General features: G+C 34.9%; 1 protein-coding gene across 33 annotated transcripts in view; it reads right to left on the bottom strand.

Moving 5' to 3' along the window:
• R3HDM1 (R3H domain containing 1) overlaps positions 1-24,280 on the bottom strand; it is a 96,010-nt gene that overhangs the window by 35,554 nt on the left and 36,176 nt on the right. For 7 of the 33 annotated variants that reach the window (XM_086350983.1, XM_086350781.1, XM_086350791.1 and 4 more), the window contains 8 exons: positions 24,066-24,103; positions 23,935-23,985; positions 23,591-23,817; positions 21,220-21,474; positions 18,399-18,550; positions 14,785-14,886; positions 12,342-12,632; positions 7,782-7,905 (listed from right to left, as the gene is read on the bottom strand). In XM_086350983.1, the coding sequence (XP_086207109.1) occupies positions 7,782-7,905; positions 12,342-12,632; positions 14,785-14,886; positions 18,399-18,550; positions 21,220-21,474; positions 23,591-23,817; positions 23,935-23,985; positions 24,066-24,103 (1,240 nt within the window). The remainder of the gene's footprint in view (positions 1-7,781; positions 7,906-12,341; positions 12,633-14,784; positions 14,887-18,398; positions 18,551-21,219; positions 21,475-23,590; positions 23,818-23,934; positions 23,986-24,065; positions 24,104-24,280) is intronic. The other 26 variants (XM_086350993.1, XM_086350825.1, XM_086351012.1 and 23 more) reach the window with 8 other exon arrangements.

Here is a 24,280-nt window from a genome sequence, read left to right as displayed (position 1 = left end):
AACAAAGAATTATTGTAAATGGTCAATATTTGTGAGTATTAAGTGTTATCCAAAACAGGAATCACGATGAAAGGCTATTAAGCAGTTAGTCCAGATTGTAGGTAAAAGAACTTACGGCTGAAACAAGGCCAAATCAAATGTCACAGAGTTTATTCAATCAGTCCATAATGTCCTCTCTCCTTCACTTGTTTTGCCCACTACTCCCAAGATGTATGGGTTGTGCCCTCTAACTGCAAGGTTACACTTCTTTGCCTCAGTATAATATGATTTCACATGGACAGAAAGCAACTGGGAAGGGGAAAAAGAGGCTCAAATGGTGTCATATTTCAGCTTCTATGTCCCCTGGTCTGTGCCTCTCAGTATTTTGTGTCAATCTCCAATGTTCCTCTGGATTTTAGCCTTGCTATTTTGCTTCAAAGGCTGCCTTTGCTCAAGATGTATACTCTACTGCCACATTCCAGATGAATACACAGATTTCTCTAGCAGAATTTTCATGAATTTGGCTCCCCTCTCCACAATGTTGAGTTCCTGAGCCAAGAAGTGAGCCTTTACTCAGTGGGGCAATGCCAACTTTAACCTGGATACCATGTATATAAGGGGGCATGTCCTGTAACAGGGGTGAAGCCTTGAAGTTCCTGTGAAGGAATGGCTCTTTTCTATATACTGAATAAGTTTTACATTACTTTTATATTAGAGGAGGGGAAATCTACCAGGTGTGAACCATAATGAACAGAAAGCTATCAGGACCTTAGAAATCTTTCTAGCTTAAAAAGAAGAAGAAAAAAAAAAGCCTTATTTAACATTTGGTACGTTGCATGGCTGGTATCCCAGGAAGGAAATTCTACAACATTAAGTAAGGTGCCTGAACGACTTTTTCCAGAAGTCATGATAAGGTGTTTGACCATTCATTCCAATACTTAAACAGTCCAGTAACTAGTTAAAAAGTATATAATTTTAGAGTATACTCTCTAAAGAACATGATATTAAATGCTGCAAAAAGATTATTGGACTTTTTCAAATGACATAAGACCATGGGATATATGTTGGTTAAAGTTACTATAATCACAAGTAAAATTAGAAATATTCAGTCAGAAAGCACTAAAAAAAGAAAGAAAGAAACACCCATCATTCTACTATTAAAGGTAAGAACCTTACTATTGTTTATGTAAGACAAAACCACAATAGTGTGTTAGTAACATAAAGAACCATGTAATAACAGACATGCCTCACTTTATTCACACCTGCTTAATAAAATTTACGTCTTAAAGAAGTGTTGTTTTAAACCTGTGTTTAAACAGTCAGGTTTCACAGCATCACTGTTACAGAGTGGCATTTATTAGAGAAGTGGCACTGTGGTTCAAGTTCATTATCTAATTCAGGCCGAAGGAGGGGAGGGACATAGCTCTGATATGTTCAAAAGTATAGTTTGAAGACTGTCAAATATGAGAAAAAAAAATCCAACGATCTGGAAAAGAGGGAGAAGGGTGAAGATTAGGAAGGGTAAAGTAGACTCTCGAGAATGAAAAGTATTGCTATGTTTTAAAAATACTACAAGAGTATTTCCAGTATTCTGAGGCTCAATACATCCCCAATTTGGCCACTACCTAAATTATTCTTTTGTCAATAAAGTGTTTCAGTACATCTAATTTAAAAAAATCCTTCCTGTGACAAATCTGGATTTAAACTGGGTATATGAGGAAAATAGACTATCTCTTGTAGAAATTTCTGAATATTGTAGGAAAGCATCTATTTTGTAAAGCAAGCAATGCCACTATATGTGATATCAAACAACAGAATAAACACCCAGATTTCAGTGTAAGTGTTATTTAACACTGACATTCTCCTTTGTTAAAAGATTGCAGTTGTGCAATATTATCCCATTTCTTCCAGCACTTTCAGAGGAAACCACAATTAATTCTGCAAGCTGAGAGAACTAGGACAATACAAACTGATGGCTCAGGCTCTTCCCCGGAGGGCTCCAAAGAATATTCTATTTTTAACTCTCTTTCACTTCAGCAGGGAAAAGAGCAAGAAGGAAACACAGTGCTCAGCAGAAAAGTATTGCACAGGCTTTAACAGGCTAGTTTTATTTTATATAGGTGACCTGAACTATCATTTGTGCTAAAGGAAAGCAATCTTAATAATACGGATTAGACATAATCAGAAAGATAAGAAAAGAAACTGAAGAAGTGCTTAGTCAGAATAGTCATAAATGTAAGGTTATTTCATTTAACGGTATTATTGTATTTTTTCAAGGCTGAATTTGCACAGCAGAAGCACTGCTGTCAGGGTAGATTTTTTTCTTTCTTGGGTGAGCCGTTTTGCCAACTCTAAATTTAACTGTAACCAGGTATCTACAAGATAATTTATGAAAACCATTTCCAAATCATCAAAATCTCAAGTTTGTAATCTAATCTGTATTATGTCTGTAGCATTATTTTAGTGAGCAGGCAAAATTCAACTAAGGATAAGTCTGTTAGGTGAATGTGGAATACACATCCACCTAACACCAGTACACGGTCGCTGTTCTTTATCTTCTATCACCCTCTGCTCTCCTACTCCTGTGCCTTAAATTAACAAAATTACAAACATAAAATATTAATCTAATAAAAACAGGTTCATACAGGTTATAGGTCAAAGCTATTTAAATGACCGTCCTATGGAAGAGGGTATACAACTCAAGGAAATCTATGGGTACTTACCAGATACGTTTGGCTCCAGTGGCGGCAGGTTAATGAAGAAGGGAAAAGGGAAATACGTGGATTTGTAGGTAATATACAATGTTTGAGTCTGTGCTGGTCACGCAATACTAAGAAATGCTTACGGAATCAATGATAAAACAAGGGTAGCCAGGACTACCACCTAGTAATATAAATACAAAATTCCTATAACTCAAGTCAATAGTTGTCAGTAAATGACTTTGTAGCTAGAGTCCCTATTTGACATAACTTATCTGTTATAAGTATCACCCCTCCTCTGCTTATCCAATAGGATCCTTTCTTCCTTGCCTGTCTTTCATATCCTGGTTACTTTTAAATTTGTGCCCTGCAAAGCTGCCATTATTCTTGGGCATCTTACAGCCTGTTTAACCCAAAATGTTTCTCCTGTGGTTGTGGTCAATAGGACCCTACTGTAGTCTGCTGATTGGAAAGCTAAGATTACAGGTATAATGCATTGATAATCTTTGAATTTACCAGAGGTTGCAAAACTAAAATGATATTTAGCTTTATGGAGTCATTTTTGCTTCCCACATGCATACAATATCACAGTTTGGAAAAAAAATTAAATTATATCCCTTCAAATACCTTCAAATGCTTTTATGTGTCTTAAGTCCATTTAATGGCATGCATAATAATATTCCTAAAAAGCTATTTAGTAATAGGGCAAAAGATGTATTTGACTTTCATTAATGAATCTGGCATGCTTAGGACATTAAACTTTTAAGAAAAGCTCCAATCAAAAGCAATCTGCCATTCAATTCTTCCTTGGAAAATAAATTAAAGCAACAGCTTTCATGAATTTTTAAAAGGTAAATTATATTAAGCCAAGGTTGTCATTTAAATTCAAATCCCTATTTCTGAGTATGAAGCATGATTAAAAGGCATTACAATTAATGGAAAATATAAGCAAATGTTAACATTTTAATATAGCATTAAAAGAAAGAAGGGAAAAAAGAAAAGAAAGCAGTGGAAACCTGAGTAAAAAGAAGCCAGGAAGCAGCTGAAAAAGAGACCGGTTCACTGTGAGAAATGTAAACCTCTCAGACAGTGCTACGGCCCCGAATCCAACAGCTCAGGAATAAGGCCAATTATTGCAAAATATTAAACATATATGGTGAAGCTGCGAACTTTTCAAAAGAGTCCTAAGAATGAAAGCAGCTAAACAAAGAACAGCCAGGCCTCATAAACCTAAAATCTTTGCTGTAATTACTACCTGCAGGAAGTTTCTTTATCATATACTTCATAGTATTCAAGCTGTACATTTTATGGTAAAGGGTTAAGATAACAAATTCTTACTACTGCAGCTGGCAAGTAACCAGATCTTTTAAAATCTTTGCTTGTATGGCTCCTGTTATGGCAGTAGGCACTAAGCTATTGCAAACCAATCTTCCAATATTCTGCCCTTCTAAACTAGAAATGATTTATCTAAGACAGACACACAGAATCATGGAATTGTAGGGTACACAGAGGCTTCAACAGACATATTAGCAAAACTCCCTTACTTTGCAAGTGAGTAAACTGAAACCTAGAGGCTTTAAATAATATACCTAATACCAGTTAAATACAAGTAAGGGCTGTTAGGATTTGACTCCTATTTTGTTTTCTTTTATGTTATACAATACATTGTCCAAAAGGCCTTATGTAGACAGAATTTCTTCTGTTTCTGTTGACAGGGGTTGACTCAACCTTTCAACCTTGTTTTAATGACCATAGTAGTTTCACATTCGTAACGGAAGATTGGTACGTTCATTCCCCAGCAGTTATGTTAGTACTGATTTCAATTCAGTTCCCATAATAGATGGGTTTAGGAGATCAATAACTATAGCAGTCCTCTGGCATGTGGATGGAAGATCAATCCTTGAGATATTTCCCCAACTTCCTTCCTGCACTCAAAAGGGAAAATAATAGAATATCCTGTTTATATTGCTCATACCCTACTGATCTGAGAATATCTGATTCAACTGGGTTTGTTAATTTAGAGCAAAATTTTCTTCAGATTCATTTACAAACATTTAAAAATTATTTATTTGTGCCTCAGTGGAAATAAATTGTTCCAAGTCTATCTAAGGGATATAACAAATTATTTCTAATTTTAATCAGATGGGGATGGTGGAATATAGAAAAATATAAGGAAAAAAAAAAAAGAAAACCAGAAAGTATAATGTTTACATACAAAAATGGAAATTACTGAGAAATAAATTGCTTTAAATCTGTAAAAAGAAAATCAGAACCAAAAAGCTACTGTGTTCATTTCCCAGTGGATTTTGCTTTTCTGTCAGGAGACATACAAACATAAATGCACATTTTTTTGTTTTTTAAATGTGTTTATTCGAATACATTGGGGCTTAGCTGCGGCGCATGGGCTCTTGGTTGTGGTGCACAGACTCTAGTTGCAGTGCTTGGGCTTAGCTGCTCTGCAGCATATGGGATCTTAGCTTCCCGACAAGGATTTGAACCCATGTTCCATGCACTGCAAGGCGGATTCTTAACCACTGGACCACCAGGGAAGTCCCAAATGCACTTTTTTTTCTGTAAGCTTAGACATAAAAAATAATCACTGGCTAATCACAAAAGTCTTTAGATTATACATATTAATCATCCAACTCCTACAAATTCCATACAAAGGTTCAATATAATGACCAACAAAGTAAGTGGGACTGGCATGACTGAAATTTCCTTTAAAGGGAAAGTTTCTTTCCTACCTATTAGCATAACAATATTTTTTTCCCTTTCAGATAAGGGTGCTTTGAGGATTTATTTCTCTTCTATTCTTCAAACTGAATGACATGAACCTTAAGTTTGAGTTGAGAAGATATTATTACATAAAGTAACTGGAGGAACCAACTCTAGTTATAAAGTGTTATATTAATATTATAACTGACTCTTTTAAGAGTCAAACACAATGGCAGAGTCATTCAGACACATACACTTTTCTGTGCCTGCACTGTCCAGATGCAATCTGACTTATTGTTTCTTTCCTTTTCACCACAACCACCAGCATTAAGAAAAATCCAACAATTAAAATATCACTGATAATGAACACATGTCATCTGTTATGTAGATATTCTGGCCCTGAATTGGGAGGTGTGGCATTTATAGTTGTTTTCCAGTAAGTGGGAATAGTTTTGGTAGAGAAGCATTTGCATGAACACATTGGTCCAAACTGTGATTGAAAGTTTTAATTTTGCAGGCACTTTGACAATGGAGAGGAATAAAATTTAGCCATGAAGAAGAACACAACTGGAAGCTCACACAAATACAAAACAAAGTTTCTTTGCTTGCTTCATTAACTGGGTATACTAATGAACTAATAAGTTAATTAGTCACATGCAAGGTATTTGAATGGGGAAAGAAAAGGCCAATTTCTTTTTTTAGTATCATAACATTAGCTGTAATATGTATTATAATTTGTTTTATAAAATGATTAAACATTAAAATGTAATAAGTTAAACAATAAAAATTATAAATGTTTAAAAAAATAAAATAATCTGTATTATAAATAATAAATATAAAAACAATAATAAAAATTATAAATATAATGTTTTTTAAGACTATAATTATGGATATAAAAAAATAAAAAAAACTATTATAATTATGATATGAAAAGTCAGTCAAGGAGGTCCAGGAAACTTAGGAAACCATTTCTATTAGAATAAAACAACAATGTATTTAGTTAGTGAGCAGTGTCATGACCAATGTCTCCAGGTGTAAGGGAGAGCTTCTGATGCCTTTCAAAATTAGAGCATATACCAGCTGAAGTGGAATGTATTACTAAACCTCAGGAAACCCTGAAATTAAAGGGAGTCAATTTTGAGACAGAGGACAAATTCTAAGTTGGCCAAAATGACCACTGTATGTACTCAACATCCTTTGGAAGAACGTTTGTCACACATACAATACAAGGCCAGCAACACAAAAACGGGAAAAACCTACACATTAAGTACAAGACAGCTCCTGAGAGCAACAGATTGAGGCCCTGGAAGTTTCCCTGCTGAGGTGATAAGTAAGAGTCTTATCTGGTAAAGCTGATGATGAGTGAGGACTGCACAAGTGAGGAGAGGCAAGAACACTCCTCTCATCAGACCACGCAGGGCAGATGTCTTTTTCCTGAAATTGTGGAACCCATCAAAGGCTACAAACATTATCAAGAGCAAGAAACTGTCCACTACAGATGCAGGGTTATGTGGCCTCAGCAATCATGCTGACATAGTCTGAGCACCTTCAAATGGTGACAAGCAGCTAAAAAGGCTTCAAAGAAACCAATAAAAATTCTCTTTCAATACCTAGAGTTATATAAAAGGCTGAAAAGAATACCTTATTAAACATCTGGGGCAGAAGTACACATCTAGGTGGGAAGCACAGAGAGAAATGAAGTCAGCAAAATTAGTGAGATAGCTTTTACACTGAGATCATAGTTGTTTTCATGGAAGGCTTAGAGAAAATTTGAAAGGGGCAAAAGAAAAACAATCTTCAGTTTTAATACATTTGATATGTTTAGGATTAGACTGCATTCAGTTTAAATATACCTTTCACTACACAACCAGAAAACTGAAAAACAAAACACAAAAAAATGTGTAAGGACATCATTCCTTTCAAGGCATTCCTACAGAGACAAAGACACCAAAATAGCTTCACTAGGCTAGAGCTCTCAACCCAAGTTAGGTCATTTTGGGCCTTGTTTTGGGTTACCTGTTCAGCAGACATCTTAACTCGCCTTGTCTGTAGGTCTTGATGCAGTGAATGCTGCAGCTACAGGGGCAGTCAGCACTGAGAAGCTGCTCACCTGGTACAGTCTTCTCATTATGGCTCCCAAGTCTTTAGCATGGAAACCTGACAGTGTGGTATTCTCTGGACGGTGCCTGCTCTTTTCATCTAAGATCTGCCTACTCTTTTCCTCTCACTGGTTTGCATATTCACCTGTATTCACCTATTTGAAATCCCTGACTGACTGAGTGTAGTAGTACCTTGGCAGTACCTTAATAGTAAGATGGAAATAAACCAGGATGAAAAAATCATCAATACTCAAAGCTAAGAATTCCTAACCTCATGAATTCTACTCACCTGTCTGCTGTGCAGGCTGTGGCAGTGGTTGGTTTAGATGTGAATTGTAATGGACCGAAGGGACTGGGCGATACTGAGGCTGATTAGAGTGGTAGTGGCCTGGAGCACAGTAACAGGCTGGCATCTAGAATAAGGATTGAGGGAAAAATAATTATTTTTATTTGGAGTAGAAATCTTTATTTCCCTGTCAGAAATATCAGAGTATAATGAGTAATAATTCTCCCCATCACTAATCATCTGAAAACTGATTTTCCTTTGCTTTAAGTTTACCTGAAAAAAAATTTAAAAATTTCAAACATGTAGTATACATAACAAAAGATATATACCAATTTCCCCGCTAAATTAGATTTAGTAGATTTAACTTTTTTGGTCACATTTGTTTCAGATTTTTCTCTCTGTTACAAAACCAAATACTACTGAAATACTTAAAGGCTCACTTCCAACATTCCTTTGCTCTACATGCCATAGAAAAAGCATCATTATCTTATAGATGGTGTATATCATTCCCATAAATGTTTTTAAACTTCTAGAGTCTGTGTGTGTGTGTAACATATTATCAATCATCTATGTAATCTACTATAGACTTGTTGAGAATTTTTAAAATGCACATTTATCGTTATTCTACATAAACTTCATGGGCTTTCCTGGTGGCTCAGCTGGTGAATCTGCACCTAGGTTAGATCCCTGGGTTGGGAAGATTCCCTGGAGAAGGGAAAAGCTATCCACTGCAGTATTCTGGCCTGGAGAATTCCACAAACTGTATAGTCTATGGGGTCGCAAAGAGTCGGACATGACTGAGCAACTTTCATGCACTCATTCATATAACTTCATGCAGCTTATTTTGCAATTAACATTATTTTTGAGACTCATTTTGGTTAAAGCATGTATCGGGAGCTCATTCAAATTTACCTGCTGAGCTGCTATCACCACATATGTAAGTCAGTTTATCCTTTCCTACACATTCACATTAGCACTGATTTCATTCTTTAATTTTTCTCATATTTCTAATGCAAATTAAAATGTCAATACACATTTTATTTGTCAATTATACTTTAATAAAGCTGGAAAAAATGCCAATAAGACTAGCCTGATTTAGTTTTCCACCCAAAGCTATTTGTATCAGTTGTGAATTTCTCTAAACGTAATCTGATCTGGTTTGGGGTGAAGAATAAACAATTAATCTACTGATATGGAAGTATGTGGAGAGTTAACTTCATTAGGTTCATAGGCTCTCAAGTTCTGCTCTTCTGATTGGGCTACTTCTAAAAGAACAGAGCTCTGTGGCGATCTTACAGAGAGCCCATTTTGTCTGGAAACCAGACAAGCACAGAATTCCTGAATCAGTTATAAGCCAAGAATCTTCTAAATTTTCTGTAATATTTGTTTTTGAAACATTATAGACATAATACACATGTGATTCCTTAATTTTTCCTGGAGGTATCAGGAAGTAACAGATATATCTGCATCTAACAATGTCAATTGATATTTAAAGATAAGAGGACTAAACACTCCAATCAGACTGAATAAATCAGCAAATATCAATTATATACTGAATTTGAATGACACACTTTAAGTATAAATGGTGCATATAGGAGAATGGAATAAGACCTATTATCTAAGTGCTAATCAAAAGAATGCATTAACACTTTTACAATCAAATTTGGTATTGACTGCTATACTTAAAATGGATAACCAACAAGGTCCTACCTTATAGCACAGAGGATTCTGCTCAGTGTTATGTGGCAGCCCGGATGGGAGGGGAGTTTGGGGGAGAATGGATACATGCATATGTATGGCTGAGTCCCTTTGCTCTCTACCTGAAACTATCACACCACTGTTAATCAGCTATACTCCAATATAAAAGTTTTTTGTTTTTATTTTTAAAAAGGATGCTTAATTCACCATATTAAAGTCACATTACAGTATGTTTCAAGACAAGCAACAGTACTAGAGACAGAGAAAAACATTTCATAATAGTATGAGTCAATACATTGGGAAGATTATACATTCAAATACTATAATACAATATGATAGAATTTAGAAACAGACAAAACCACTATCATCTATTGATAGAATTAGACAAAAATTAAATAAGGATGTAGAAGATCCAAAAGTATCAAACACATATACTCAGTTGATACTGCTGCTGCTAACTCACTTCAGTTGTGTCTGACTCTGTGCAACCCCATAGACAGCAGCCCACTAGGCTCCTCTGCCCCTGGGATTCTCCAGGCAAGAATACTGGAGTGGGTTGCCATTTCCTTCTCCAATGCAGGAAAGTGAAAAGTGAAAGTGAAGTCGCTCAGTCGTGCCTAACTCTTAGCGACCCCATGGACTGCAGCCTACCAGGCTCCTCTGTCCACGGGATTTTCCAGCCAAGAGTACTGGAGTGGGTTGCCATTGCCTTCACTGAGCGTATACTAAATGCAAAAACAATATGAGAGAAATTAAAGATGACCTAAGGACATGGAAAGATATCTTATGCTCGTTAAGACCGGAACATGTAACAGTTAAAATGACAATACAACACAGAACCATTTACAGATTCAATGCAATCCCTATCAAAATTCCAAGGCCTCTTTTTCAGAAATGGAGAAGCCATCCTCAAGTTCATGTAGAACCGCAAGTAAGCTAAATAGCCAAAACAATCTTGAAAAAGAAGAATAAACTTGGAGGACTCACACTTCCTGATTTTAAAACTTACTAGAAAAAAAAAAAAAAAAAAAAAACTTACTAGAAAGGTACAGTAACAAAAACAGTGTAGTACTGACATAAAGATATAGAATAAGACAGTGTAAAAGTGAGAGTTCAGAAATAAACTGTTACATTTATGATCCAACTGATATTCAACAAGGGTACCAAGATTATTTAGTGGGAAAAGAATAATATCTTTGGACTTCCCTGGAGATACAGTGGGTAAGAGTCCCCCTGCCAATGCAGGGGACATAGATTTGATCCCAGGTTTGGGAAGATGCCATACGTACCAGAGCAACTAACCGCGTGCGCCACAACTACTGAGCCTGTGTGACACAGCTACTGAAGGCTGTGCGCGTACAGCATGTGCTCCATACCGGGAGAGGCCACTGCAATGAGAAGCCCGTGCACTGCAACTAGAGAGGGACCCTCCACTCGCTGCAACTAGAGAAAGCCTGCACGCAGCAACAAAGACCCAGTGCAAAAAAAAATAAGAATAGTATCTTCAACAAGTAATGCTGGAATAAAGAGATATACACATGCAAAAGAATGAAGCTAGAACCTTATCTCATACCATATACAAAATCGAACTCAAAATAAATGACCTATATATAGGAGCTAAACCCATAAACTCCTTTAGGAAATAAAGGAGGGAATTCTATCCAACTCATTTTGAAATCAGTACCACCCTGGGCACTACAACCTGAAAAAGGGCTTATAAGGTAACTACAGGTCAGTATCCTTCATGAAAATACATGCAAAACTCTGTAAGAGAATACTGACAAATCAAACCCAGTGATATACAAAAAAGATAACTATATCATGATACATATATATCATAAGGTATGTTCCAGAAATGAAAGGCAGTTTAACATTCAAAAGTCAGAGTAATTCACTGTATTAATAAAGGGGAATAAAACCCCACATGATCGATCACCTCAATAGAGGCAGAAAAAAAATTTTTTTTTATAAGTTAATATCCATTCATGGTAAAGACTCTCAACAAACTAGGAATATAAGAGAAATGTACAAAAAAAATCCACAGATAATTTCACAGTTAACGTTGGAAGACTGAAAGCTTACCCCTAACACTGGGAACAATGTAAGCATAGGTACTTCAAAACATATTTAAGTTAATACATGGATTCTAGAGATTTTACTTCCCTCTCCTGTGAGTATATTCAACAGTGGCGCACTTAGCTAATGCAATAACGCAAAAGAGAAACAAAAGGCAAAGAGATTGGAAAGAATAATGTATGTAGAACAATCAAATTTAGAAAGTCCACAGGATAAAAAGATCAATATACAAAAGACAATTTTATTTCTACATATTAGCAGTTAACAAAAATAAATAATAAAAATAAAAAATAAAATTTTAAAATAATATCCTTTAGAATTATCACTTTAAACATTCAATATTTAGGATATATTTTAAAAACTATATGTAATACTTGTGTAATGAAAACCACAAAATACGATTGACAAAAAAATTACGGAAGATCTAAATAAATGGAGAGAGGTAACATATTTTTGCATAGGCCATTCAACAGTGTTAAGACGCTAGTTCTCCCCAAACTGATCTGTTTCTTCTTAAAATGTACCGTTTTATTTTCATAGTGCATTTACTTTACTGTGTTTCTCTTAAGCTAGTTAAAACAAAACAAACCTCTAAGAGTCAGAAGGGAACTCAAAGATTACATAGTTTAACCCTCCAACTGAAGTATCTATCAGTCATGTGGTTGTCTAGAATGCATTCTAGAGTCTCCAAAAGGGAAGATGGCTGACAAGTTTTGGTCACACGTTCTCACAAGGTTTCTCCGTGCAAAATTAAGTTCTCTAAAGTCAGAAGATGAAAAAGCAATGTACCTGTGGAGAGGGCTGCTGAATATACCCCTGCTGCTGGAGCACTGGCTGGCTGACAGGATGACCAGAGGCAGAATAGCCCGGAGCAGGGACTGGCTGCCCAGGCGGTAGGGGAGGAGGTGGCGGCGGTGGCGGTGGCGGTGGTGGAGGGGCTGCTGTCATGATATAACCAGACTGCTGTGGGGACTGAAGAACAACAGTGGACTGGAACATGGTGGCATGAGGGTCAGAACCATCTGCTGATGGTTGGCGGGCAAGACTCATGTGGCTAAACTGAGACCCAAGGTTGTCCTGCTAAAAAAGGGAGAGACCAGAAATCAGCAAGCTTTCCATACACAGACCGATCTTATCAAAGAAAAATACTTCATGTATTTTAAGAAGAGTTGCAGTAGTATATATTAATATCATGGAAATTCTATATCTATAACAAGCATGATTTAATAGAAGAACAGCTTCAAGAAAACTGTAATTCTGAGGCAGGAAGGTAGCAATATTACAATGCTGTCAACTCAAATTACTTATAAAATATATCTCATGGAAATGTATAGCATGCAGAAAAGAGTAGGGTATAACAACATTTCACAATAAAAAAATGAAGACACTTATTTAAAATGAAGATTAAAGGCACACTTTTATATTAGGCAACTAACATTTTCTGAAAAGACTTCAAAGACCAGGAGTCTAGCCAGGCATGGTACTAATTACTCTTTAATACCCTTCTTCCCAGAAGGTAAGAAGAGTCAGGTTCTATGCATTTCTGTAGTTCCTCCCATACCTATCGATCAAATACAGTAGCAGAAATGAAATATATAAAATCTACCCTCTCTGATCTTCTAATCTCAAAAATAATTTGGTTATCAATTCTATTTTTCCTTGGTGTTTTTTGGTCTACTCCTTAAATCAGATGCTAGGCAAAGGTAAACCAGGTGACAGTTTCCTATTGCTTTTGCTACTTGGAGAACAGGCAGTGGTGTCAAGAAAAGGCTACAATTTATATTATCTGACTCAACAAAGTAAGGACCAATTCTGACTTGTCTACATAGTATCAACTGAAATGACTACAAGGGGGTTAAAATAGCATTCCCTTGTTGTCAAGGAGCCAGATTGGCAATAACGTGCATCACATTTTGCTGAGAGGAAAAATTTGAAAAAAGGAAAATTACTTAAAAAATTGTGGCAACTGAGTTGTCAAAGTTGACATGTCTACAATTTCTATAATCTGCTTGTTTTTGCAAAGTAAATTAAGGCTATGGAGATGATAAAGGATTGGAAAAAAGGAAACCTGACTTAGTGACTGAAAACCCTTCTCAAATGGTTGTTCTGATTTAGTCCAGCACTACTCACCTAATTCAATGAATAACTTCAGAAGAGGAAAATATACCTAAAAATGCTTACCAGCTGTAATGAAAATGTATGTCCAAATATTTTAAAAAGAAATACCATAATGATTGATATATCCCATCATTACAGTCATCTTGGTGAAAAAGTCGTTTTCTTACTCCAACCATCTGCCATTTTTCAAAACATTTTTGAGGCTTTTATGTTATTTTTTAAAATGTTCTCAACCTTCTCAATGCTGGCAATTTCATTTTCTCAGACTGAAAGTGATCTTTGAAAATCATTCAGAGCCAAGGCTGGTAAATAAGGTTGCCCTGTAGCTCAAAACAAAAACACCCTCAACAAAACAAAACATTTAAAAAAAGTGTTGAGTGATTTTAAGAGACGTCTTATAATTTAACTTGGATGCAATTTCAAAATGTGATGACCGTACAGTCTGAAAAGTAACAGCATCACTGGGAAAAAGTACAGGTGATTAGGTAGATTCAACTTAATGGAAGGAAATTAACATTTACTGAATATCTATTTCATTTTAGGCACTATGCAGGAGGTACTTTATATTGTGGTCCCATATGTTCACTAACTAGAGATGGTCATTACTGAGCTCTTACTGAAAGGTATAACTTGGGGCATGCTTTGGATTAAAGGAAGTACCACTACTTTATAGTCATAGATTAAATATCTAGAGATTTTGATGTCTTATGAAACTGGAAGCTCCAATTCACCCCAATGACTAAGTTTTTTCGGACCTGGTGGGGAAAGAAAGTCTAAACCCAGATGAAAGCTGCCACCCCAGGACTACACAGATCTACACCAGCCTCAATAAGAAGAGTAGTTAAAACATCTTAGGACCTGAAGATTATTTCAGTATGAAAAACAAGGAAAATGTTAGGCTTTACATAATTGCCAAAATAAGCCAATATAACAAATATTTTATGGAACAGAATAAATTATTTCTAATACAGCTTAAAAAAAATGCTTTTTCAAAATATATGTATCCCTGACTTCAGAAAATCACAAAAGAACATATCACATTAATCACATTCACAAGGATTTATCACACATATACCCATAGAAACAACGCAGGACGTGAATAGAGATATAGTACCACGGAGTATTGCTGAGTGGGTGAGACTGGCAGGAGCGGGGATGGGTAAGGGGCTGTAGAGTACTGAACAGGCTGTGAAGAGGGCTGCAGAGGACGAATAGGCTAAGGAATAACAGGTTGGCAAACAATGTTAATGTCAGAATAAAATGTTAGAGAAGAATTACATAAAATGGAAAGTTACAGTTTTTTGGCAATAGCTTAAAACTACAAAGTCATCTTAAAAACAATATAGGAAACAATAAAAACAATAGTAAGTGAAGAAACTCTACATAGAAAATTTCTGAGAACATACATTTAAATTTAAAACATAATTAGAAAATAATTTTTTCATAAAAATATTTGATTCACTACAACAGGTAATTTAGATATTTCAAATGTTATTATCCTACAAGACCCTTGGGTTAGGTCAGTAAAAGCAAACCCCTTTATTCTTTCTTCCTGGTTTGATGAAGGGGCTGCTCTACTTGATGAAGGGGCTGCTCTATAAACATTAAGCAATAGAATTTTTCTTCTATTCTTATTATCAAACAGTATAACAAACATAATATCTATGTCGAGTATTCTATTTGACAAGGCATGATTACTCTTTTGGGACCAAAGTGCCTAAACTTTAGCAATTTTTCAAGGAAAATATACTGTAGGTACCATTACAAATAGCCTAAAGAAAACACACACACAAATAGATCTCTTCTATATAAGGAAGATACATACAGTTTTCTTCTAACAAAAATTTTTATTGAAAGAATATTAGAAGTTGAGAAACTATACTGGGCCTTTGAACAACTCAGGGCTTAGGGACGCTGACTCTCTGCAGGGTCAAAAATCTGGGTATAACATGGCTGGCCCTACATCTGCAGATTCCAGTCCATGGATCCAAATAATCATAGATCATGTATACTGTAGTATGTACGTGCTAGGAAAAACAAAAAAATGTGTATAAGCAGATCCTTGCAGTTCAAACTTGTACAAAGATCCACTGAAGTTCTTTGAAATTTTACTAACAAAATACTCCTGCATATCAGGAAAAAAAAAATCAAGTTTTACGTTTCCCAAGGGTACTCACAGGTATTATTAAAAAATGAAAGAAGTTTCAATCATATTTAAATTTTAGGGAATACACCTGGCTACTGACAGGCAAATTAGTTTCCCAATCTTACCTTTATGTAGTTTGTTACAAAGAACTAATATACATATTGGTTTAATAACTATCATAATCCAGCATACAGGTGACAATCTGTTTAAGTCACCTGCATACCGTCATTTAACATTTGAATCTCTCTCTGGACAATACTTTTGAAGAGTATACTTTAACAACTTCTCTCGTGGCTCAGACGTCTGACTACAATTGTAAAGAATCTGCCTACAATGCGGGAGACCCGAGTTCAATCCCTGGGTTGGGAAGATCTCCTGGAGAAGGAAATGGCAACCCACTCCAGTATTCTTGCCTGGAGAATCCCATGGACAGAGGAGGCTGGTAGGCTACAGTACATGGAATATACTTTAGAAATGCAAAATTAACCAAATAGGGTTACTCAAGGAATAAACTAGACAAGAAGAAATTCCTATGATTAAGACATATAATGCTGAGCTGCCCTTCCACCACAAAATCAAGTTTCTAAAACATGAATGGCTTAGAGTAGTTTAGAATTACACACATACACAAAACACAAAAAATCTACAGTTAAAGTACTAAAATAAAGCAAAAGTTTAAAGATCTAAAGAGTAACCTTCAAGAGGTTAGTGAGAAGAAATTAGCAAGCTTCCTAATGGATGACAGCATGTATCACACCAAATGAGGTGCAGTAGCTTTAAAACTACAAAGTACAAGCTCTTCAATGTGTTATTAAGTCAGACAACCATAAAGACACAACTTTCTTCCAGACAACTTAACCTACTATGTAAGTGTCAGATGAAACAAAAGCTTTAGTCTGCTGGGGAATAAGAGAAAGAGGAGTAATATGAACACCAAGGGTATGATTTTATGTCTGCCAGAGTGTCAAGTGGTAATGAGAAAAATGTGGGCTGGGAGACTGGCTGATTAAAGTGAAACTCTGACAACTCTTAGAAAAGAAAAAGCCTTAGAATGTCCTTTTTTTCTACTTCAGTTGCAACTGGCTGCAAAACAGCATTCACTTAAAGTGACTGGTTTCAAGAATGTGGCCCATCTGAAGGCTTTGGAAATCATGGCATTATTTTGTTTGGTTAGCTGAAATTTCATGGATGGATTATCTCAGTGCAAAAGATCGTTAGTGAGTATCATTTGTTCATCAATTCTCTATTCTTGTATTCAGTGAAAAATTACCAGAAGCACTTGAAGTAACGCCAGGAAGAACAGCCATGGAGTTTGATATATACCCCAAGATTTCAAATTATAGTCTAAGACATCGTTTCTAAAGTAAGCTGCCTGTATCTTTTAGGACTGTCTCTTGAAACTAAATCAGACAAAGCTATTTCTAAGAGATAATAATCTGAAAATATAACTGTAGATCAAACCTTAGGATTTTTTTCTGAAGCTGCCAGACTATTTCCACTGAATTAAATCAAATGAAAATCTGCCCTGTAAAACTCCTGATGAAATATATAGCACTGTAAGATGACCATGTGATGGCAGATTAAAGAGAAACACTTCAAGACCAAGTTGAATGAAACCAAGACAGAAAAGGACAGTGAGGGAGTTTTATTCTGTCTAATATCTACCTGAGTGCATGTAATCAAATGAGGTTGGGAAGTTAAAAAACCTACAAGTCCAACTTTAGGGAAACTGCCTTGCCTAATAAGGAGTCTTAATTGCCAGAGCAGTAATTATTTAGTTAAAAAATATGTGATAACTTCATCAAACTGCTCATACATTTTTCACTCCTGTAATACAAACAATTTAAGCTGTGAACAAAACTAATAAAACTTCTCCAGTTCAACTTTACCACTGTACTTCTGTCACAAAATATTCTCCATGTTCTCACTAGTGGAATACTTAAGATTGTCTTCCAGAGAAAAAGAGGTGCAAATAACTGTGCAAACTGTCTTTGACATGCTATACAACCTTTTAAAAGACAGAATGAAAGTATGAGTTTACACTGGAATAATCAAGTCCAGTAAGAACGAGTAACACATCTCTAGAAGAAAAGCCTGAATGTGAAAATATATGTGGAAACTCTAAACATTTATACAAATTCAAAGTATTATTAAAAGTGCTTTTGATAATTCTGACTCAAGTATCTTTGTCTTTATTTTTCATAGGGTAGGTGGGATGGAGAGTACCTTGAAGCAACAACTCAGTTTCTTATAAGTGATTGATTTGTTGAATTTTAAAACAACTCACTTTGTTCACTGGAATAATGTATAATCTTAGTTTTGATTCCTCTTGTCCATTTCCTGCTACTGTGAAACAGGGATAAAATACTCACCACACAGGATCATGAGATAAAAATTTCCCTTAGCAGAAAAGCCCTTGAAGTTAACTTCTCCCTAGGAGCAGTGAGTGGGACATCATTGGTGGAGAACATTAAAGTTCTAAGAGATACTTACTTGGGCCATGGCAGTTATAATTAGTGAAGTTAGCCCCAAATATGCAAAGGTAGATGAACTTAGCATTATGTAATTGTGGATATGTGCACCTGTGAGAAAATGTGATTAGCTGCTTGTTGTTGAGGTGGTGGGGGTGGCAGAGGTGGCTGTGGAGGTCCAGGCACTTGGGTTCTAACTGGTTGTTGCGTCATTGGAGGATTATACACAACTGGACTCCCATCTGGGTTTATGAAGGGCTGACCTGAAAATTTTAAGAACGAAGGAAAAAAATCACTTACAATGGAGACTGAATATAGGTCATTCTACAAACAACTTATAACATGTTCAATCCTTATTCACAATTCCAAAGGCCTCAAGTTTCTGAAAACCAAAGCTTTTTCTTCTTAGCCTGGAAAGCAAAGTTTGATTTTACATGAGGCTATTTCTAGTCTTTGTATCTCCCACTTAAGAGTAAATATTCAAAAACTTTGCTGCAGTGTTTCACTGTGGTGCTGTCACTCCAGAATCCACTCAGATTATATTATAGTACACAGTATTTTCCAAAAAATTTAATTCTCAAACACCCCTTGCTCAAGGAATTGAGTTACAGGATTATGTAACATCTCAGTTTTGAAGGGAAAAAACAAAACAAAACTTGACTTTGGGATACTGGAAATCCATTAATTAGCCTGTTAGATGGGAAATATTTAACATATAGGTCACATTGCATATATTTAACTAGTAAGATTAAAACCTGATGAAAATTAAATGGCTGATAACTTCAAATTTCAAATTGTGGCTTTGATGGCAGTGTCCTAATTTCATAGATTCTAACTTGTTAAAATTAGAAAATAATCTAAAACTAAATAATTACCTAAAATAACTTCCTTTTGATTTCAGTGAGCTTTATTCATAGGCAAAAAATAAAATGAGAGGATACTTCAGTATTGATTTTGAGGCTTATTGGTTATCAATTACTGAAGGAATATTTTAAGTAACTCTCTACACATAGATTCTAAACAACTTTTTATTACACGAAGTAATATTTTTATTGTGGGAAAATAACCAACAAATATAGATCAAAAGGAAAATAAATTCCCCATAACCTTACAGTTAATTTGGATACCTTCTTCCAGACCTTTTTCTCAATGCACATACAGATTCAAAGATTAGTATTTTTCCATACTATACACTGAATGACTAAAAAAAAAAAAACTGTACTGTTAAAACAATTATGAAATAAAGAGATCATTGATTATGATACCCTTTTAGGATAGGAAAAATATAAAATAAGAGAAATTTGACTGAATAATAGTGTCTTAAATAGCCCCCCAAACATTCTCTCTTTTTTTTTAAAAATAAGTTTGTGACATTTAATAAGATAATATTTGGGAGAGAAGAATATATTGTTCCATTGCGATCAAGTGGGAAAAGTTCTCCAAAGTCAAATTATTTTCATCAGTTAATATCCTGACAATTTATATGATGGATATAGAGAACTAAAGCGAAATCATGCTGGGAATTTGTGGATTGTTTATTAATTTTTAAAACAATGGTAGATTAGACTTGAATGAAAGTATGTTTCAGCATAATTTAAGGACTGCTTGAAAAAAGCTGGATGTGTTGTAATGCTTTTCTCAAAAAAAGGTCACTTTTGGACTAATTTAAAATTAAGTATACAATTCAATTTCAGGTTGATTAGTTTCTCACTTTATAATTTCCTACTCAATTTACACTTTCATGTTTCCAAAAACATATTAACTAATGTTTGGAATGAAAAACAATAGAAAATAGTAAAATATTAAATCATCTTGTATCCTGCTCCAGGAAAATAGGCAGTTTAGTTACATAACAGACCTAAAATATCAAAAGATAACCATTATAAACCAAAACTGAATTTCTTAGGAGTCAGTTTCCTATGCTAATTTAATTTGTTTCTTAGAAACAAAAGATACAAATGAGATCTGAAGGTAACATATTCCAAGCCAAGGTTTTTTCTACAACAAACAAAAGGAAAGTTTCAGGAACACTCCGAGACCCTGACCCTCTATCTGGATCTACCTTGACCAACAACTACCATGCTAGTCTGACCACATCAGCTAAATCTGTGAATATTTAAGGAAGGTTAACAAATGGTTTAAGGTTGTTTTTATTATCTAACTATATGATTGGGCTATGTTGTTTTGATTATAAACCAAGACTTCTCTTGACTTAAGAAAAAAAATTAACATATATAATGGCTGCAGTTTCTTAATCTCTCTGAGGTTCAGTTTCTTTATCTGTAAAAGTAGATTTCACCTAACAGGATTATTATATGTAACGTATTTAAAGCACAACACAGTATATGGCATAAAGCACAACACAATATATGGCACAGAGTAAACACTCAATAAACACAAAGTACTACCTCCTAACTGCAAACAATGTGTTGTCAATATTAATTAACAATGACTACTTTTTCATTAATAGTAAGATGTAGCTTATAATAGCTTTTCCTCAGTAGAAAGCAATTACCATATTCATAAGGACAATTACTTATAGGTCTTTTCACTACATTATAAAAGAAGTAAGAGCTGTTAATGTTCTCCTTTTTCATGAAATGTATACTATTTTCCCCAGGATAAAATTCTTTTGAATAAAGCTCTTTCAAAGGTGGTGGTTGCACTTCTAGGAAATGAACTGTTTCATGATTTGACCTAAAAGACAACGTCACCAATGTCACAAGGAGAAAAATATTTTCTGATATAAATATGTCTTTTAACATTCTCTAGCATAAACTGTTTTTAATAAAGTTCTAGGGAAAATGCTAATCACTCATGAAAAATAAAAAGCTGACAACATATATACAGATAATACATTTAATATACATTCTTTAATTTTCAGATAACTCCTGACATCTCAACTGAAATAAACCTTTTTCTGGATACCAACCTGTTTGAGGGTTGATCAGAATACTGCCAGGTGGTATGCCTGCTGCTTCCAAGGGAAGCAAAAAGAAGCTTGTGCTAGGAGATGCAACTTGCCCATTTAGGCCACCATCAAAGGAAAGAGAACTATGAGTGCTGACAGCTGGATAGACGACAGGTGCACCGTGAGAAGACTGGCTAAGAGCTGTACCTGGAAGAGGCTGCTGGATGTGTGACAGCGAGCCCGTGGATGACCCTACACTACCAGAAGACTCAGAACCTAGGGAGGAGTAATAAAAAAGGGAGTTTTTAAAACCTTATATAAAGATGCAGGCTTTAAATACATAACAATAAAATTCACACTGCATAACATGCAGTTAACACATAAAAGCATGAATTATTTTTGATTTACTGTACAACTTTGCCTCCCCTCCCCACCAAAAATAAGTTTAATACACCAAGACTTATCACATTAAGTTGTCAGGTAAGTCAAAGCCAAAGCATGCAACTTAAGCAAGTCTATAATAATATCAGGCACAGACAGCCACAAAAAACACATTACCGACATTCCCAAAAGGACAAAGTTATATACATTTTTACCTTTAGATTAACACCTAGGAATATATAGATTATAATATTCCCCCAGGACAAACAACTTAGCACAGCCAAATGCCCAAACCTCTTATATCAGAAACCCCTCATCTATAAGAACACAGAAAGATTTAAGAGTAGTGTAGGAAATAACAAAAACAGTAAATTCTCTACCAAATACCAAGAGAAACAACTGCCAAGTTTCATTGCATACTTTCATTTTCAGCTCATAATCATAGCATCTTCCTACAATGTACAGTCAACTTTTAATTTTTATCACAGCAAGGGACAAAGATAGAATAAAAATATTCCAAGTAATTATATTGCTGCTGCTGCTGCTAAGTCGCTTCAGTCGTGTCCAACTCTGCGCGACCCCACAGACAGAAGCCCACCAGGCTCCCCTGTAACACTAGCTTAAATTTTTTTACTATACGTAATAAACTAATTTGATGTATAATGGCTAAAGGGAGACAATGAAACAATGAAGAAACGGAAAGATTTTGATGAATTAGGTTAATTAGGTTTTAAAAAACAGAATTGAGTCTATGAGAATTAATTTTTCATGAAAGAAGTAAACAAATATGATACACTATATAGATTTCTCTGAAGGATAACTTCTATTTTACATTGTGCCAAAATAACTGTTTCCAATAACTATATGAAAAATAAATATACTTATTTTCATCTCTGAAGATAATATAGATTATAAATAGAACATGTTCTTAAAATGTTTTGATTTGGCTGTATGTCTAAATGACTTTCTCAGGACACATGAGTAGTTTTATTATGACGACTTGATGACTAAGTGACCATTTATCAAATAAATGCATATTTGGTACATATGCATATTTCTTACATTAATAAAACTTACCTTTCTTTGGTGATATATCATATACACTAAGACATTTTAAACATCCACATTATATGTTAAAAAGATGACAAGTGCAATTCAAAAACCTTAAGAATTTAAAGCACTCAGTTATATAGTCAGAGATTAAAAAATACTGTCACCTTCAAATTTACACCTCTCCCTTCAACTGTTATCTGTAAAACTGTATGTCTAGGCTGTACCCAAAAGGATAAGGAGAGTGCCATTTCTGATTTTCCTGATTATTTTGGGATAAAAATAAAGATCCATGAGGATCCTAAAAGAGACATAAACTTCTTTAGTATTGAAGCCAGTTAGTGAAAGTGAAAAGAGTAAATGCTATGAGCCTAAAAGTTATATAATCTAAAATAAAGAAGCTTTAGAATGAAAATGTTACTGAAATTTCTACTCATCTATAATAATTATACTGTATTACATTTCTTTAGTTTGACAATTTCTCAAAAAGTCTCAGCAATTTTATACATTTTTTGAACAGCAAGTGAACTTTATCATGAAATGCAAACAATAATATGATAGTAGTTGTTGAATTTCAGCTAATAATGGTATTAGCTAAAAATGCAATCAATGTTAACTAATCCTACGTGAGAAACCACAGCTTCTAACTATAACTAAGCACTGAAGGATTTCCAATCACCTAAGGCACTTAAACAAGAGATGACATTTCATTAACCAACCTGATTTAAGTTTACATCACAGTGGAGGATTCTTATTTTAACTGATGTCTGTGAATCTGTCTCACAGAGAATAAATCCTAATGTCAATACACATATTACCTTATAAGTACTTTGGAGGTGCTCAATGTACTGCTGATAAGAATCTTTTATTTAAGGATAATTACAGAAGCCATATGATAAATGCCAAGCCAACATTATGGAAACTAATGTTTGACTGCACAGTTCTAAACAGATATTTGTACCTGTTTTTGAAAGCCTGCCTATGCTTTTGCTGCTTCCAGAACTATCACCTCTTGTCAGAACTGAAATTCCACTGAAGCTGCTGGCTTTGGTTACAGCAGGCTTGAAGTTTCGGAGAGAGCTGTCTGAATCTGTGCTACTCCAGGGCCGTGGTTCAGAGTACTTCAAATCATTCTCAGTGCTGCTTTGATGGCTATTTGTTGATCTTCCTGAAGCATCTTTATTAACTCTGTAATTTAGAAATAAAACTTTGAAAAGCCAATAGAGACAAAAAGGAAAATTATGAAGGAAAAAAAAAAGCTCTCAATTTTCAATACTGTACTGCATGAAAACATGCTTCCAATACCTAAATATCTGGCGCCTCTGCTGAGTGCTATTAGCATCCTCGTCTTGGATTCTGTTGGCATTTTAATAAAACATTTTTACTTTTATTAGCGTCAGTCAGACACTTACCAAAACAAATGTTAAATTCCTCACCTTTTGTCAATAATATAATTCTCTTGGGAACACAGGGACTAGAAAGAAAGAACAGATATAAAAAGTTGAGCATTTGTCAAATAATGCCATCTGTAAACCAATGATGACAACAAAAATCATGTGTATTAATTAAAATAACAATAGTTACTCCCGGTCCTCAAATCAAACATGGTGGTAAGGTACACAAATAAATGATAATGAAAAATCTTTTTGGC

This window comes from Bos grunniens, chromosome 2 (assembly GCF_055505025.1).
Source record: "Bos grunniens cultivar Pamir isolate PY7600 chromosome 2, Bosgru_T2T1.0, whole genome shotgun sequence".
NCBI classification, from domain to species: Eukaryota; Metazoa; Chordata; class Mammalia; order Artiodactyla; family Bovidae; genus Bos; species Bos grunniens.
Note: the sequence above shows the minus strand (reverse complement) of the source record. Positions and strands in the feature narration are given on the sequence as shown.